Source organism: Marmota monax, unplaced genomic scaffold (genome assembly GCF_021218885.2).
Source record: "Marmota monax isolate L192 unplaced genomic scaffold, Marmota_monax_Labrador192_F-V1.1 WCK01_AAM20220418_F8-fsc00120, whole genome shotgun sequence".
NCBI classification, from domain to species: domain Eukaryota; kingdom Metazoa; phylum Chordata; class Mammalia; order Rodentia; family Sciuridae; genus Marmota; species Marmota monax.
Window position 1 is genome coordinate 2,083,109 of NW_026694424.1, and position 18,363 is coordinate 2,101,471.

The following is an 18,363-nucleotide window of genomic DNA, read 5'->3' on the forward strand; positions in this document are numbered from 1 at the left end:
TTGTCTATCTTTATCTTTCCTCATTTTTCTTGCCTTCCTGTAGAAGAGATGTCAGAAAAGGCAGAGGAATGGCAAACGATTGTTATGAGGGTTCCTCATTTCAGCCTGCTATTGTTTGTTGACTTCATCACAACCTTGATGAACACTTAAATCCATTTCTTTCACCTGCTTCCCTAGTTTCTTTCTTTCCCCTTCAATGGTTAGAGGCCTCATGTAAGACTTGTACTGACAGCATTTTAATTCTTTAGATGTCTGTATGAAATCCTAGACCTACATTCTACAGTAACGTACAACTCTGGTTAAGTGATAATAAATCCCCTTGCTATCATAACAATGTCTAATGCTATCACAGAGAACTTGATCCCAGATAGCAAGCTCTCTTTTGTATAACAGAATGATTTTTGCATTTGATGTTAAGGGTTCATTGACCTGAGGCAAGTGTATAAGCTTTTTTTAAGATGTTGCTTTATATAAAAACTCATTTCACACTCATCATCTGTGTTAGGTACTTCCTAAATGTGGCTGCAATATATTTTTGTCTTTCAGGAACCGTCTTTAGGAAAGTCTTAATAATCAACTGCACAGAAGACACAAATTCTAGAAATCAGTTGTTCCTAAAAGAACTAAGCCCTTGTTAATGCTCACTGATACCTGGAACATGACCCATCACCCCAGATTCAAATGGTATCAACTTCCTATCTATCTTCAGGACTTGGCTCAGGTATTATCTTCTGTGAAGAATCTTCTCCAATATCTCCTATCTGCTGCCTGCACACCAGTGTCCCAGGGGCATCTCTGGTCTAGAGCATCCCTCTTGGGTGCTTCTGTGCCTCCTTCTCCCACTACCGGTGTTGAAACTGTTGACGTACGACCACCCTGCAATAGTTCTAGAGCTCCCGGAATGCTGATACCATTCATCTTTGTATCTACAGCAATCGGTAGAGCTCTGGCAACACAGTGATCAATACATTCCGTTTGAACATTACATTTCTAATTCAAGGAACTCCTACAGAGTTAGAGCTATGAAATACCACAGGACTGCATGCCTCCGGAGCACTAGAGGCTGCTTTCTAGTTTTTGGATAAGTACTTGTCCATTCCCAGCACCTCTGTGTTCACTCCAGGAGGAGCATGGCTGAGAGAAGCATGTGAAGAGGCTCACAAGACTTTAGGGAGACAGATGAAGTCATGATTAAGGGGAGAAGAAAAGATAATCCAGGACTGAAACAGGCAATATGCAAATTTAAAAGGGCAGATGAAAACAGAATGAATTATCCTACCTCTTAAACCTGTTCCTTTTTAGTCTTCAAGGTTTGCCATAATCTGCTAAAAAGAGGGGCTACAAGGGCTGAACCTGCAAGGAGATATTTAAAACTTCGCCTATTACACATGGAAGCCAAGGAAAGGCCTCTATTAGGACTCGCCAAAACATCACAAGAGAAGGTTGACAGTCCCCGTTCCTGGGCCTCTTCCTTCACTCCACTGATTTTTTTAAAATACTTTTTTAGTTGTAGATGGACCCAATACCTTTATTCTATTTATTTATTTTTATGTGGTGCTGAGGCGCAAACCCAGTGATTCATATGTGCGAGGCAATGCTCTACCACTGAGCCACAACCCCAGACTCTCTCCCCTAATCTTAATGCTAAAATCAAATGAACGTACCCCCAAATATAAAATATCAGGAAATATTGTATTAGAAAATCCATGACTGTCACCTCACTATGATGACTGACTGGTAACCAGAAGAGAGAAATGGAATTTGCTAAATAAAGAAAATCAAGGTAAACAGAATAAAAGGACAGAATGAAATGACTCATACTGAGTTCACCCTCATGGGATATTTTTGGCCTTTATACAGCACCTACTCAGTAGAGATTCTGGCAATCCACCGGGGACTTCGGTAGAGAGGTTCAGCTAACTGAGAGAACATTTGCTGTTACAAATGATCTTTATCGCTCATGCAATAACCGTTTGTGGTTACTGGGAATTCACAAGGGAAAAACTAGCCAAATGAGACAATGGATACAGCAAGCCATTTCCCTGAAAATAGTCTTCAGGGTTTTGAGGTCTTAGAATAGAAGGCCCTTTTTTCTTCAGTATAACACAAAAATCATTATAGCAGCTGAGCCTTTATTTTCTCTGTAAAGGTTGCATCCTGGGGTCTCTGATGTCCAGAAGGCAGAGGTGACAAGAAGTTACTTTCCCCTTCTAATCATGCATTGGAAAGCCACCTAAGAAAGCTTCACTTAGCATTATTTTTCTCTCCATCTTTTTTTTAAAATGTGAGTATGCATGCACATAAACTCAAAGTTATGGAATTTTAAGTTATGGGCTTAACTGAATTCTGGAAGACAAGTTTAAGAGCCCTCTGGCTGTTTGACTGTGTTACACCTTTTCATCCCACAGAATAACGTTTGGGGGGGGGGGAGGAGGCATTTGATCACAAGAGCAATTAAAAGGCAAAATTATGTAATAATTTGATTTTTTACTTTCATTTTTTTGGTGGTACTAGAAATTGAACCCAGGGCCTTGTGCATGCTCTATCACTAAGCCACACACCCTTATCCTGCCAGGCTATTTTTTTTAATAGTCAAATTTTTTTTCCCAAATGGATCCTAGCTACTATATTGACTAACAAACTACAAAAGAGTAATAAGCTTTGAGGAATGAAAATAAATTAAACCAGTTGAAGCTATATTAATTAGGAATTACTATTCCTAGCCAAGGAATACTTTATTTACCTTGGGATACTTTTCAGTGTAGCTGACAATTATCTCAGGAATGATTCCCAAGAAAGGATTAAAACAATAAAACTTTCTTTTTTTATTTTTAGTAATATATTTGGTCTGAAAAAATATAATGAATAAACTTGAATAAATTTTTATGATTGTTCTTCACAGAAAATAAAAGAGAAAATAGTCTTCAAGATTTCTTTAAGAGACCTGTGCTACTAGACACTGATTGAACTAAATCAGAAAATCATTCCCTAAGATTTACTCCCACCTTCTTAACAATATAATTATGATTCTTTTATCCCTTGAGAATCCAGACCTCCTACTGTAATAAAAATAAAATCTAAACCTGTTTTAGAAATGCAGGCCTTATTTATGTTCTCAAAAATAGGTGGCCAAGCTTCTCTTGTTTACAGTAAATGACAAGTGTGACTGTTTCTTTGCTTTTGTGCTCTGGAAGTTATACTCTTAGGAATACATTTCCAATACTCAAAACTGAGAACAAAACCCTTGTTCTATGTTGTTCATGGTGATGATATTTGCCAGAAAACTTTAGCAAAAGAAAATTGAGACCCAGCGGTAGGAAGCACAGGCTTGCTTTGGTTTGGTTCTTCATTTTCTGCTGCACTTTTATCAGAATATTTAATCCCTGTGGAATTCAGTTTGTCCGTCTTTGGAAGGGAAATAATAAGACCTATGTCACAGGCGTACTGTAAGAACAAAATGGAAATGATAAACATGCAACATCTCAGAAAAGACCAAAAGTCCTCTGTATGTTCAACATAACATTATTATCTGAATAATTAATAAATTCAACAAGCATTTATGGATACTACTGTATACCAAGCACCATTCTGCTGAGTGGTTCTTACAGACAGGACCCCCCCTAATACCTCAGGAGCTTGACACATTCTAGTAAAGAAGGTGGGTGAGGATCATCAGAAGAACAGTGAGGGAAAGCCTCGCTGGTATTTTGAGTCTGAGTGAAGTGAGGGAGTGAAATATATAGACATCTGGGGAAAGGTATTCCAGACATGGAGAATAAGTGCAGATGCCCCGGGGCAGGACATAGTTCAGAAGGTTCCAAAATTTTCAGGGAGTATGGCTGGAGCTAAGTGGGGGAGAGGGAGAAGAGTTACAGATGGAAACAGAGAGGCAGGGAATGGCGTCAAACCAGGTAAGCCCTGGAGACAGCGGCAAAGTGTTTGGACTTGAATCTAAGCACCACGTGAAACCATAGATTTTTGGAGCTAGGAAGAAATGACATGGTCTCATTTATGTTTCTTCAAAAGCCACTCTGGCCACTATGTGTGTATCTGTGCACTTAAACCTTCTCCCTTAGCATGTCCTTGTTCTCAGTCCTACACTGCCCTGTGTCTAGTTCTCCATCCCCTGCAACCCCGCTCTCCCTCTCAAACTCTGCCCCCACCCTTCAGCCCTGCCTGGAAGTGCTCCACACGTCCCACTGGAAACTCTTCATTGCCTTGCACCCTTCCTTCTTTCTTAGGTGTTAATTCTTCTTTTCTATGACTCTTTCTCCAGGGGACTCTGAGCTGCCTAGAGAAAGGACCACATGTCACCAGCTTTTATATCCTCAGACCCCACAATATTACCAGCACATAGTAGGTCCTCAATGAATCAATACATTCATATAAGGAAATTCTATCAAATTTCAAGACAAAGCAACAAAAATATCCCTTTGGTCATTCATACCATCTATCTAAATGCAGGCATCAGACAGGTGTTGTAACAAATTTTTCACAGAGACTTAGAAATCAGGGTTCTTGGGGTGGGATCTGTCTGTGAGAAGCCCGAGGTAGGACAGTGCTTTGTGTACAGTGGTGCTCAGTAAATACTTGTTGGCGCAATTAAGGCAATGTTAACTGTGCTTGGTGAAGGGAGGGTAAAGATCAAAAGGCGGCATGGGTGTCTGCAGACAGGGACTGGGAAATCACCACTTCTTTATTGGGCAAAAAGAGGAAGAACATGATTGGGTGAAAGGATGGATACCCATGGGAATGTGTTGGAGCTGAGGCGGTTCTGAATCAACCCTGCAGAGCTGTCTGATAGGTAGTTAGAAATATAGTTCTGGATCTCATCAAGAGAATTCTGATGTGGAAAAAAAAAAAAGATTATGGAGCCACTCAGAGAAAAATAATAGTTGCTCCAAAAATAGTAGATGGCACCTAGGAAAGGTATACATGGTAAGAAGACAAGGGGGCTGAGGATGGAGTTCTGAGGAGTCCTGGCAGGAAGCTATAAAAAGGGACAGGGCACCTATGGACCCCAGCTGCGGTGGGGGGCAGCTTTGCAGCCCTCTGCACATGGCTTACAACTTGGAGCCCAAGGCTGCTGCTCTATTTAAGGCCTTTATCAGATGGGTAGAACAAGGACTAAGGAAGTCTAAAAGTCATTGGTTTTGTCTTTAAAGGACATGACTCAGAAATTAGACATCAGAAATGTTCAAATCCCACTGAACCAAGCCTGGTGGCATAAATGTATCTATATGCAGGGGAGTTTGTCCCTGGGCTACTATATGCCCTGGTAAAACTTGCAAGATTATAATAATGGAAGAGAGAAAGGTAGGTACCAAGGGCACAAATGTATTCTCGGATTGTGTTCCTTTAAGCATTTTACTGATATCTATCTCACCAAAGCAAGAAGGAATTCAGCCCAAGAAAGCAAGGGCAAAGAGAGGAGTAATTTTAAAACCTGAAGCTTTCTGAAAAGAACAGACCCGGGAGCTGCTGGTGCAGAGTCAGTTTTGTAACGAGGTGGCACAGTTCAGCACGATGATCACAGGCAGGACCAGACTGAATCAAAGTCCTAGCCCTGTCCCTTACCTGGACAAGCTTCTGAGCCGTCTATATCCTGATAGTCCCGAATAATGCTTCAGAGGGTCACTGGGAAACTGAGACTAAGCTTGCGTGGCCCCTGCCCAGCACCCCACACAAGGGACCAGGGCTATCACTCCTTTCTGCCCTTCCTTTCCCTCCCAGTTTTAGAGGGCAGAAGATGGGACGTATGAAGAGATGGGGGGGGGGGGCTTTTTAAAAAAGGAGCATTAAAAAAGAAAAAGAAATAAAAAACCTGACTGCTTCACAATTTTGCCTGGAACCCTCATTTGTCAGCCTCAGTGAGAATTATGTTACACCGCCAGTTTGATGCCTGCCCTGGTCATACGTCTGAAAGGTCATCTAAAGGCAGGGGTCAATTGAAAGCAGCACCAGTAGGCAGCCAGGTTTGGGGTTTCAGAAGTTGTTGGTCCCTACCCTAATGAAAAGAGCTAGTTGCAAAGGCTTCCAAGGAAAGAATTTCCTTTCTCTTATTAGAACAATTACAAAAAAGCATGCTTTCAAAGGTCAGGCAATGATGTATTTATAAATAATCTGCACCTGTAACTCTACAGATGAGGGAAAAGAATGAAAAGAAAGCTGCACCTAAAAAAACTGGTGGACAGGTCCACCCACTCACAGGGGAAAAAAAATTGTTGGCCCAAGAATATAATATTTCTTTTCTCAGGTTTTAAACCTTCATTGCAAATTTTTCACTCTCATGTCTTACGAAACACTAGGCATCATTCCCTTCGGCTGTGAACTGGTCATTAACTGGAAAGGTTACCAAGAGTGAGGAGCCTCCTCTCTGCCTCCATTCCAACCTATAGCCAAGTAACAGATGCAGGAAAGATGTGGCACAGTCCCCTTGTAGCCTAGAGCTGGGCCAGTGTCCATATGTTCAGGTAGATAATACTGAACAGCAACAGAACAGGTAGGTGCACAGGTAAAATTTTTAGGGTGGTCAGAAGCGACACTGTTGGTTAGTTTTCAAGGTTACCTAACTATTATGTGTGCACAAACCATTACAATTCTTTTAACCACAAGTACATTTGTTATTGCTTTGTTCAAATGAAAGTATCTAGGGAAAAATACCAAACTCCAATTCTACTCTAAAACTCAGGGCTAATTTCCCCTCTGAGAGAAGAAGAAGGAAGAAAAGGTAAAAATATTTATCTTACTTCTGTAGAAAGCTTTAATAAGGGATTTCTGGTTCAAAGTATGAGGTACCATTTATTTTCCACTTTCAGAAATTCTAGCTGAGGAGAAAGAAAAGATTTAGGGGGAGTGAGAGGGAAAGAGAAAAAGACAGAGAGAAAATGTGCTAAACACAGGCTTAATGTTTTGAAAACGAATGCACAAAAATAATCCAAAGTAAGTCAGACTTCAGTGCTTATGCTTCAACACTAAAGCAACAACAAAAGAGAAGTTGGAAAGAGTTTTCTCCAAATAGACATTATGTTCCAGAAAAGATATAGATTTGATTTGCAAGCTTGGCATCCTTTCACCTCTGAAATTAAGTTACTTTGGATGCTTCTGCAAGGCACCTCTCAGAAGTCACCTGCATTGGTTCCATTTTTATTGTTCCACATTTATGCACCACTGCTCATTCCCACTGTTTACTAAACAATTTATGATAATTCATATTCATTGCAGTTTTCCCAACAAAACCATCTCAAAGCACGCATCATTTTGTAACTGAATTCCCCCAGGGGAGCCAAATGAAGTGTGAATCTTCCAGCTCCATGATCTTACGCAATGCTGCATCACTAAATAAAAACAGGACAAATGTACTACAGTGTCCACTCAGATTGGCAGGTCTCTCAGCGACAACCAGATTTTAAAACTTAAAGATGACGATAAATAGAGGACAATAAACAAGAGACATAGAAAATGAAGATGGTACCACCCAATATCAGCTATAATGAAATCAGCAGAAGTTAGTGGTGAAGGTCAGGAAAGTGATTAAGTTAGTTGGTTCAAAGACATTGATTTGAGAACAAGGAAGAAAGTTGTAATTAATGACAGGACAGCTCCAAGGTTAGAAAGATAGGCTTTGGAGCCTCACCCAGGTCTAATCTCAATCCACTCTTACATGACCTCAGGCAAGTGATTTAACCACTCTGTGGTCATGGGTTTGTATACACAAACACTTGCAGAATGCTAACTGTACTGTTGACACACAGTGAAAAGGTCAATAAAGTGTAGCTCTGATTATTATAGGATGAAAGAAGAGAAAGAAGGTTGAAAACGAGCTTCCATGGTATCAATGATTTTTGCCCAGTGTTGGTCACTGACAAAGCCTAGCTATGCTTAGCACATATTGGCAATCCATATACAACCATAATTTATTAAAATAAAATATTTTCCAGAATGAGAACACTTGCTATCACCATGTCCACCATTTTCTGAAACCTTCTGGAAATGACATCTTGCAGATCTGTTAAGAGGTTATATTGTCCATCTGAAAACAACTGCTATTAAAACCTGCACTCTGTTGTGCTTCTCATTTTGCACACAGTGAGCAACAACTATAATCATCTTAGAACCAGAATCAATACATCTGCCCCAATATTTTTTTACTGCCTTTGAAGACATTAAAACTTGTCCTTTCAATGAGTATGAAAGGCAATTATTTGAAGAACACCCTTAGATTTGGCTTCACTCAAAGTTAAACAACCATTTAGCCAAATAGTAATAAATAACTACTTTTATTGTCATCTTTCTCTCCAAATTATAATGCTATTACATTGAATAAACTGAGCAAAACAATATAAACCAGCCAGGGACCTTGGGTACCACATTTTGGTGTACTGTGAATTTCCAGAAGCAGGATTAGGAAAGCAGAGTACACGGTACCTTTGCAGAATGCTCCATTGTGACCACCACTTTGGTTTTGGCACTGGACACTAAATCCATAGCACCTCCCATTCCTTTCACCATCTTTCCCTGCAAAACAGAGACAGAAAATAAGTAACTATATCTTTCACTTCTGTCATAGGTAAGAGATCAAAATTAATTACGAGAAGAAGTCACTAGAATAATGAAACACTCATTGAGTCTCCTGGCTTAGCGCATGAAACTTCACCATCTAACATTTTGTTAGCCTATTATTCTATGGTTGAAGGACAAAGTTCAGTGTACATATTACAATGCTACTTTTATTAAGCATGGTTAACATGATTTTGTTGATGCTTTATTAGTAATAAGACAATCAGCAGATAAGAAAAATTTTAAGACATTTTCTAGAATTCTGGAAAAAAGTATCAGATTAAAATTCTAATACTCCTGACATTCACTAGTTTCTTTTTAAACACATAACTGATACCGCTGAGTCCTTCATTATAGACACTTTCAAAAGTACTCTTGGATATCCTATGGATTAAAATGACATTAGCCAGTAGACTGAGGCACTAATGGTGTTTCTGTAGTAACAATTAATGTGAAACGTGGATCTTACACTTGGTATGTATCTTGCTCTTGGAAAAATAAAACAAACTGGAAAAAAATATTCCTATTAAGCAAAAACAGAAAATAGAAGCAGAGTTCAGGATCCTATTTTTGTCTGTCCATTCTGTCATTCATCATACATTTATCAGCCACCTTCTATATACCACATACTCTGAAAAATTCTCACTGTCTATTCTGTCTCCTGGTTACAGAGTTTTGAAAAAAGCAAATGCTTCCAGAGATGATGAAATAAATTCTTACTCAAGTATATTGAAGAGAAATATCTTCTAACATTGAAATTTCTTTAAAATTTTATTTATTTTTTAACCTAAATCCTCCAACTGATTTGACTGTAAACACTCAGATGTCTCTCAGCTGTTTTCCCCTAGTTTCAGAGCTCTAAGGAGATTAGGAAAGGCACTCACACTTGGATTTAAAACAGGGTCTCGAATTTCATGATTTCAGAGACATTTTAGATGCCAATGCTACATTAGATGAGTGGTCCAAAGGAAAGGAGCAAAGAGTCACATGCTTTATGATTCAGAGCCGGCCACTGGATGAGATGGGCAGCAGCAGGCAATCGTTAGCTGGGAGAGAGGTGTGGAGAGTCGTTTCAAACATGTAAGTTTGAACTGAAGCAGAGTATCTGTGTGAAAATCTGTAATTTTAAACTTCTATAAACAATATCTCCATCAGCTGCAACTTTAATAAACTGAGCATCAGGACATTATATTTCTTGATGGTATGAAATATGGATAAGTCAGATATTGAAATGACCAGTGTCGATCATAAATCCCAATGCTAAAGTTTGATAGTTTAGAGCACAGGAAGACATGAAAGCAACTTTATTATAACATGTTTCAACCTGTGATAGTAGGAGCATCCAGACGGCCCATGCTCCCAGTGTCCTGAGTGGATTCTAAGCAGGTGAGTGCTAGAAGACAGAAGCAGCAGCAAAGATGACAAAAACAAGCTAGTGTGCTTTAAAAAAAAAAAAATCCCTTGATTAAAATACACCACAGGCAAATTTTATCTCCTGTGACCCAATGATTACATAGGTAGAATTTATGACAGCTTCTAACAGAAAGCTTGTCCAATTTAGATAAATCTGATGTACACATTTTAAATCACTGTCAATTAGTTAAGAAATATTTATAGAGTACCTACTAGGTACAAAAAATCTGTTCTAGGAGGAACATAACACACTTATAAAACATGGTGAAGAACCATCTCTTTATTTCTGGTAAAAAGAACATTCTTGACTCAATGTAAACGAACAGACTTCATCACTCCAAGAGATTCCAGCGGTTGGATGATTCAAACCCCAAAGCACACACTATCAATCTCAAAGCCCTATTTTGATATGTAAATTAGTTTGTTTCCAAGAGTGAAAAATGAACAAGATTGGGTACAGAACACCTTGAGATCTATTCTGTTAGCCCACTATGTGCTGCTGGCAAAGCATCAAATCTCCTTGAATCCAAGTTCACTGCTTATAAACCAGAAAGAAGAGTATCTGTAATAACATACAGCTGGGTTGAGCACTCCACAGAATAATGTAGGGAAAAGTGCATAGTAAAGTTTATCAAGGTATTCACTTACATCCTCATTTGGAAAATTCAACTTAGTGAGCATCTAGCATAAGTCCAGCAATGTATTAAAGACCATCAAAAGAGGATTCTTTTCTTTGAAAAGCTCATTATCTGGGAAGAAAAGCATCCTTGAGTAATAGGAGATCTGGACCAAACTTTCTTCCTCTAGAAACAGCATTGCCTTCTTCTCCCTCACCATAAAAGTAAGAGCTAAGCGCCTTTTCCATATGTCCTTGTATTTAATCCTATTACAGTGATTTCAAATGTTCTCTCTCCATTGCTCTGGATGGATGAATGGATGAATGAATACACAGGTATGTCTGAGTTCTAGCAGGACCCTGAGCATGAAATTGCTAACTGTGCCTGAGAAGCAGCAATGGAAGGAAGAGGCTCAGGGATTTCACCAAGGAGATTGGTTCACCAAACTAGTTTGCCAGATGAGAAGAGCAATTCTACAATGGAGAAGAGCAGTATCTCCCAAGAGAATGCATTTCTAGAAAATAAACAGTAAAACCATCAAATATTTGGTTTTCCTCCTCTTTTAACATGTTCATTGCATTGAAAAAGAAATAAAGAAAAAAAGAAAACATTTGCCTCCATTTCAATTCCCAAAGGATTTCTGAAACAGTCAGTTACTAAAAGAAGACAAGTCATTCTATCTACACTGGCAGAAAAACACAGTTATGTAAGGCATACTCATCATTATCCCTCAAACTCAGCTTACCAGGCATTCTTTTGGGACCCAGCCACTTGCATTTCCCAGCTCTCTACTGCAGTTAGAGGTGGGGTTGACCATGTGCCTGAGTTATAGACAATGGAGGAAAAGGAGGTAATAGTTATGATTTCCAGGCTCCGGCCCATAAAATCTCTTATATGAATTTTCTTCTCCTCTTTCACCTCTGTAATTTGGACACTGACATCCAAGGTGACTGGATGATGATTGAGCTTCCCTCATCCTGGGTCTTTCAATTACCATTTATTCAGAACCACACTGCACTATTCAATACCAATGAAAAATACACGTATAGAGTGTTAAGCCACAAAAATTGGAAGCCTTATTTATTACAGCAGCTAGTATAACTAATACAATGATGTGGTGCCCAAATGAGTTAAATGAAGAGGGGAGAATTCTGTGTGGAATTAGAGCTAACTGTTACAGCTGCATGGCAGAAGGGGGCCTGAGCCAGGTTCTTAAGCAGGTGATTGGGTTATCAGAGCCTTAACTCAATCAGTGAATTAATCCCCTGATAGGGATTAACTGGGTGGTCACTGAAGGCAAACAGGGTATCGATGGAGGAGGTGGGTCGTTGAGGCATGCCTTTGGGATATATATTTTGTATTTGGCGAATGGAGTATCTCTCTGCTTTCCGACCATCATGTAAGCCACTTCCCTCTACCACATTCTTCCGCCTCTTCCGCCATGTTGTTTTGCTTCACCTCAAGCCCCAAGGAATGAAACTGGTCTTCTATGAATTGAGACCTTTAAAACTATGAGCCCCCCAAATAAGCTTTTCCTCCTTAAGATTGTTCTTGTCAGGTCTTTTAGTCACAGCAGCGAAAAAGCTGACTAAAACAGTGGGTGTGTATACTACTTCACAAAGGAAATGACTATACCAGATATTGTCCTAGGGACTGCAATCCAAATGTCCAATGTACCACTTGACATTTATAGTGGCACAATATACTTGTTCAGCAAATGATTGAGTAAAGGAATGAATGGAAGGGATTTTGAGAAATTAAAATTAAAAAAACTGAAAAAGATATAGACCCCACCCCCTTTTTCATCTTCCTCCCCCCAATTCAACATCCTATTCAACATACACAACCAGAAGCTGATAAAACAGTGAGATTTTGGAGCTAAAAAATATACCTTTAAATAAATCACGAGAGGAAAAATGATACTTGGAGAAAAATAGGCCTGTAATGAAGAAGAGTTCTGAGCATGATTGAAGCACTAGGCCTGGGTGACACGAAGTGTGGCTTTCTTTAAAATCTCATCAGCAAACATACATTTATTTCTTCAATGGTGCAACTCTAGCTCTGAAATGTATCCTGGCTTGCATAATGAGGAGATGATTGCTGGATGCTAAACCCATAGCCAGCTCATCTTTTTCAGTTAAGGATTGACCCTGATATCAAGTATGAAGAAAATACTGCAATAAAATGAGCCAGAGATGCAGCATACTCTGGTATGACTCAGTCACATAACTTTCTTAAGAAGATACTGATTCAAGTATTATCTTCAATTCACAAATATTTAGTCAAGGTCTATACAGACCAGATTCCAAAACACGAATTAGAAATAACAGATGAATCTGAAGCCAGGGCGATGGTACATATAATGCCAGCTACTTGGGAGGTTGAGGCAGAAGAATTGCAAGGTCAAGGCCAGTCTCAGCAACTGAGTGATCCTGACTCAAATTCAAAAAGGGATGGGGATGTACCTCAAGAGTAGAGGACTCCTGGGTTCAATCTTCAGTACAACAAGAAAGAAAAGAAAAACAAAGATGAATATGATTTCTACCTTTTCTGTAGAAAACAGATCTAAATTAAACTCCATATTCTCTGTATGTCTCACCTACTTTGATCCTATTTGCAAATGCCAGAATTTTAAAGAAAGTAAAACTGTGAAGGCAATAATATTAAAAACCTCAACATATCAAAGTACAAATATTAAATTAGATTCACAAAGAAATAGTAACTCAAGGTTTCAACATGACCTTTATTTTAAGGATTTTACCAAAAGGTAAAATGAAGACATTTGAAAAGAACTGTGCAATGTTATTTAAAATAAAATATAAAACACAATGAAAATTACTCTTGCTGCCATCTTTTTCATTAGGACATAAGTAGCAAAGGCTCACTTCCAGATTTGTTACCTCTTAATATTCTGGTCTTAAGTGAGAAACAATTCATAATATATAAAAACAATTTTAAAGCATTTTAAAATTAATGTTATGTGCCACAGTAGAAAATGTGAATCGATTGGAAGTAAAAGGCAAAGATAGCCATGGAGTGATTTATTAATAAAACTAGGGCTTGTTGCTCAACATTAAATACCAGAACATTAAGTTCCCACCTCAACCCAAATATAAACCTCTTTATTTCTGTCTTCCCCATTGTTTAAAAAAATGCTCTAGGAAAGAAAAGTTCCTCATAATATGCTCCTAGCTAAAGAACAGGAGTGAGGCAAACTAAGGATAATAATACCATTTGTTTAAACACACAGAAAACTGTTTATAACTTCCTTAGGGAAAATAATTGATTCGCAATTTGCCTTAGTTTAGCAAAGTTGTTACAAAGTTACATCAGACTATTCTCTTTTTTGTTTGTTTTCAAAGCAAACAAACAAAAAGTGATTTTCCTTTCACAGATTAACTGTACACCCTGGGTGAATAAATTGATCGCATAAACTAACTAATGTGGAACTAGAAAAATGTTTGTTCTCTATTTCTAGGTAAATTAACAAAATTGCATATAATAAATATAAGTTATACATTGTAATATGAGTTTTTAAAAAACCACATCAAAAAAGCAGAATGAAATAAACCTGACATTTCATTTCAGAGAGCTGAAATCTGGTTTCTGCAGTGACTCCCTTCAAAATGAGAAGTACAGTAAATTACCCCTGTAATAGTTAATTGCCTGAGTCAGTAGACACCTTGAGAGTTCATCATATTCCTGAAGTGATCACTACATTTTACAGTGCATTCCACCTACTCCCTGAACCTGTCCACAGAGGGGCTTCCAAGGCATCATCCTGCCTGGATTCCTCCCACCTCTCTTGAGGCTTTTAGACTAGTCCTAAGTACCCTTTTTCCAAATCACATTTGTCTGTTGGCCAAATTAAGAGTTCTCTCCTTGGCCTACTGTTTTCTCTACTTGTTCTCCAAGAGGCCTTCAAATACCCTCAGGATAGACTTCCTCTGTCTCTCACACCTTCTAAAAGCACATTTCCAGCTCAAGTCTTCCCTCTGAGTTTCAGACTTCAGTGTCCATAAGTCACCCTGTGGCAATCTGTGGGATGATTGCCAAAGCCATTCCCTCTCATTCCTGAGCCCATAGGTAGGTTAGATTTTCCAGACTTCTTGAAGTTAGAGTTGGTCATGTGAATTAATGTTGGCCAATGGAAAGTAGCACAAAGTGATGGGTGATACTTCCTGGGCTAGACCATAAAACCTTGCAAGACCAATTCTCCATATTTTTCCATCTTCTAAACTACAAGCTGAAAATGGAGGAGCTTCCAAGGAGGGAGCACAGTCCCAAATTACCACCCAGAAGAGGCCTGCTGCCTATATGGGATATTCATTTTAGTTCTATGTGAGTAAAAAATAAAAATTGATTTAATGAATTAATATCTGCCTTGCTCAGTATGATCCAAACTAAATTAGCAATCTTTATCAAGGCTCACCTGTTAAACTTCCTGGTTCAATTAATGGCCAACCTCCGCCCCCAAGATCCACATTAGGACTCCCTTGTCTTTCGTCTCTTCCCCATATCCACATCCAGCCAGTCATTCAATTGCTAAGAACTCCAGTTTTCCCAATACTTCTTGAAACTGACCTTTCCCTGTCCTCACAATTTCTCCCTAACAAGTTGTAATACAGCTGAGGGTATAGCTCAGTGGTAGAGCACTTTCTTAACAAATGCAAGGCCCTGGGAGAGATCCTCAGCACTGCAAAAGAAAAAACAAAGTATAAAGATTGTAATAAGCTCCATACTGGTCATCCCATGTTTACCCTTATTCCTCTTGAACCTGTCCAGTCCACAGCTATGAAAATAAAATAATTTCTCGACAATGAGCATCTGATTGTGTTGATGTACTGCTTTAAGTCTTGTAGTGGTTCCTCAACACACTTCAGGGTCACTTCCAAGCACCTCTGCCTAGCATACAAGGCCTCTGAGGACTCGCTCCCATCCCTATTTCCTTACATCCCATTTCCATTCCAGGACCTGTGAATGGATTGTACGTAGCATATGGCTTCACACTATGTCTTAAGATCCCACTCTCTTCCCATCTGGTGAACACTACCTTATCCTTTATGTATCAAATCATAACTCTTCCAAGAAGTGTTCACAGACCTCTGTCCCACCTCATCAGCAAAATGGGATTAGGGAACTCTGTCGGGTGCTCTCACAGCATTCTCATAAATCCCTGTTTTTTATCACATTACCTTCATTAAAATAAGGGCTGTTGGCCCACTGGCAGGTAGTGGCACAGCCTTACTGGTATTTACCATTTAAATGATTTCTTATGACAGGGACCTTGTCCCCTCTCTAGCCATCCCCACATTATCCAGCAATTTAAATCACAATAGGGGGCCCTGAAGACCCCATCCAGCTACCAGTACATCTGTTCTGATTCTTCAGCCTTTGTGCCTCAACATCCCTGACTGAGTTCACCTGTCACAGTGTAAGGCATTGCCTTATCATTAGAATGTAAGTCTCCCATCCTGCTGTTCAACTCTAGCCCCACCATGCAGTGACTGACACATGACAGGTCTTTTTACTGTATGCTTAGGTAAACTAATTTTCAGCTTCAATCAAAGTTTTATTTGCAAAGATATAAGAGGAGAAATGAAAAACTAAGGTGGACAAATGAGGCTGATCAAAACTTGGGGCTTTATGGGCTGGGGCTGGGCTCAGCAGTAGAGTGTTCACCTAGCACATGCAAGGCGCTGGGTTCGATCCTCAGAACCACATAAAAATAAATAAATAAAATAAAGGTATTGTGTCCAACTACAACAAAAAATGTTAAAAAAAAAAACTTGGGGCTTTACCTACAAAAAGAAAAAGTTATAGAGTTTAAGCTATGACGGGAGGAAATAAGGAAGAGAGAGAAAGCTAGGCGGAAGAGGGGCCCAAGGTCAGGATACCTACCGCTGACCCTGGCTGTGAGCACTGGGTAGACCCTTTCTTCTCCCCTGGTCTACTTTCCATTTCCAGAAGAAATCAGTTAACTTCAAATAAGAAAAACAAGTTCTGTTCTTAGCTATTAACCACACTGAGTTTCTCATTTCATAAACGTGCAAAGACCATTCATGAAGCTGTTCATAGTTCTCTTTTGAAACCTTAACACTCCAAACAAAGAAAAAATACCAATATATATAAAACTGATTGCCATTAATTACACAAAGGCCTTTAAGTCACCTTTGTACCTGAAATTAATAAGCATTCATTAAGTGAGTAGTTAGAATTATGAAGTTTATATCTTTTCCTAAGGTACAACGTGTGACAGTTTTATTGTTATAAATGAGGAATGTTGCATAGGCTAACATCTTTGTTACAAGGTCAGACGGATGAGCTTCCTGATCTATTTGCTGGATTAATAAAGTGAACAGAAGAGAAAACTGTTATTTCTAGCTCTGTTTTGAAGTTGTGGTTTCAGTTTTCACAAAGTCTATTCGTAATGTTGCAGAGATGAAAACAAACATCAAACAAACAGGCTGAATTCACCTTGTTTTCTTAGGCCTCCTACAAAAATGCTTCTAAGTAAAGTGCTGGAGCAAGTGTTTCAGGATAGACATAAGGGGATTTGTTTTCATTTAAAATGATTATTACACTACAATAAGTAAGTTATTTGATTGAATTTATTAAATATGGCTTAGCACTGCAGCTTCTGGCCTTGTATGTTACAGAAAAAGAATAATTACTGTATTTAAAAACCCAAGGATTATTTTTTCCTTCCATTGGATCAGAGAGAGAAATGTAATAAAATCATAAGAAATTGCCCACATATGACCACGCATGATGTACAAACACAGGAACTCCACATTCTTGGTTCAACCTAATCTCCTAAAAGCAGAGGGTGGGGAATGGTGGGGGTAATAAAAGACCCCATTTACTAACACAGAATTGTTTGAAATTGTTATTTTTAGGAGATCCCTGTATAACCATTACAAAATGACAGCTAAAATACAGATGGAAAGGTAACAATCATTTTTATGATCCTGCAGGTACTGAAATACATCAATCCCCTCACCAACTCATTCACATGGAATGTAAAATTATTACTATGCCTTTTGCAATCAGAAAATAGCCATTCTCAGAAATTTTATTTTCTGATTTCTCAAAGGCGTGGGTTTTTGATTCCTCAAAGAGGGTGTGAGAACTAGTACCATGGGCAGAAGCACATTTGCTCCATCACCTCCTCCCACTGTCTGCAAAGAGCACAATTATGGAATTACTGTAATTACACTGCCATCTCTGACAGCTGGATGGAACTTTTACAGAGAGAGACACGGTGACTGAAAGAACATTAAGAAATACATCAAAATCATTACCAGTGTTTCTAGGCGCTGTAGAAAGGATCAAAAAATAATATAGAAGATAACTTAAAAGTTAAAAAAAAAAAAACACTAAGGGCAATTGTGAAACAGCATGCTATATATACTAAATCTTGGTGCCCTAATAAGCAAGTATTAAAGGATTGAGTGGAAGAACACACCACCATTTTTGATTTTACATGAAATTAATAATAATACCTACTCAGATGTCCTCTGGATTCAGTTGATGATCCAGTTTAATGGCCACTAAGACCCTACTGGAGGTTAACAGCTATAAACATTCCTGGCAATTTTACACCCCTTTGGTCATTGTTCAAGAGTCCTTTGGAAGTTAGGTCTAATCTCTGGTTGCTGAGAAAGCCCCACTTTCAGGACTAGGAGAACCTAGAAAACACCTTTCCACCCAGGCCAATGGAAGCCTAAGTGCCCAGAGGGAAGCCATCGTCAGAAGAAGGAAGCACAGAGGA

General features: G+C 38.9%; 1 protein-coding gene across 1 annotated transcript in view; it reads right to left on the reverse strand.

Annotated features, from left to right (window-relative positions):
• The window catches only part of Oxct1 (3-oxoacid CoA-transferase 1), a 144,240-nt gene that overhangs the window by 18,580 nt on the left and 107,297 nt on the right, over nt 1-18,363 (reverse strand). The window contains exon 14 of the mRNA XM_046468279.2: nt 8,428-8,517. Coding sequence (XP_046324235.1) covers nt 8,428-8,517 — 90 coding nt within the window. The remainder of the gene's footprint in view (nt 1-8,427; nt 8,518-18,363) is intronic.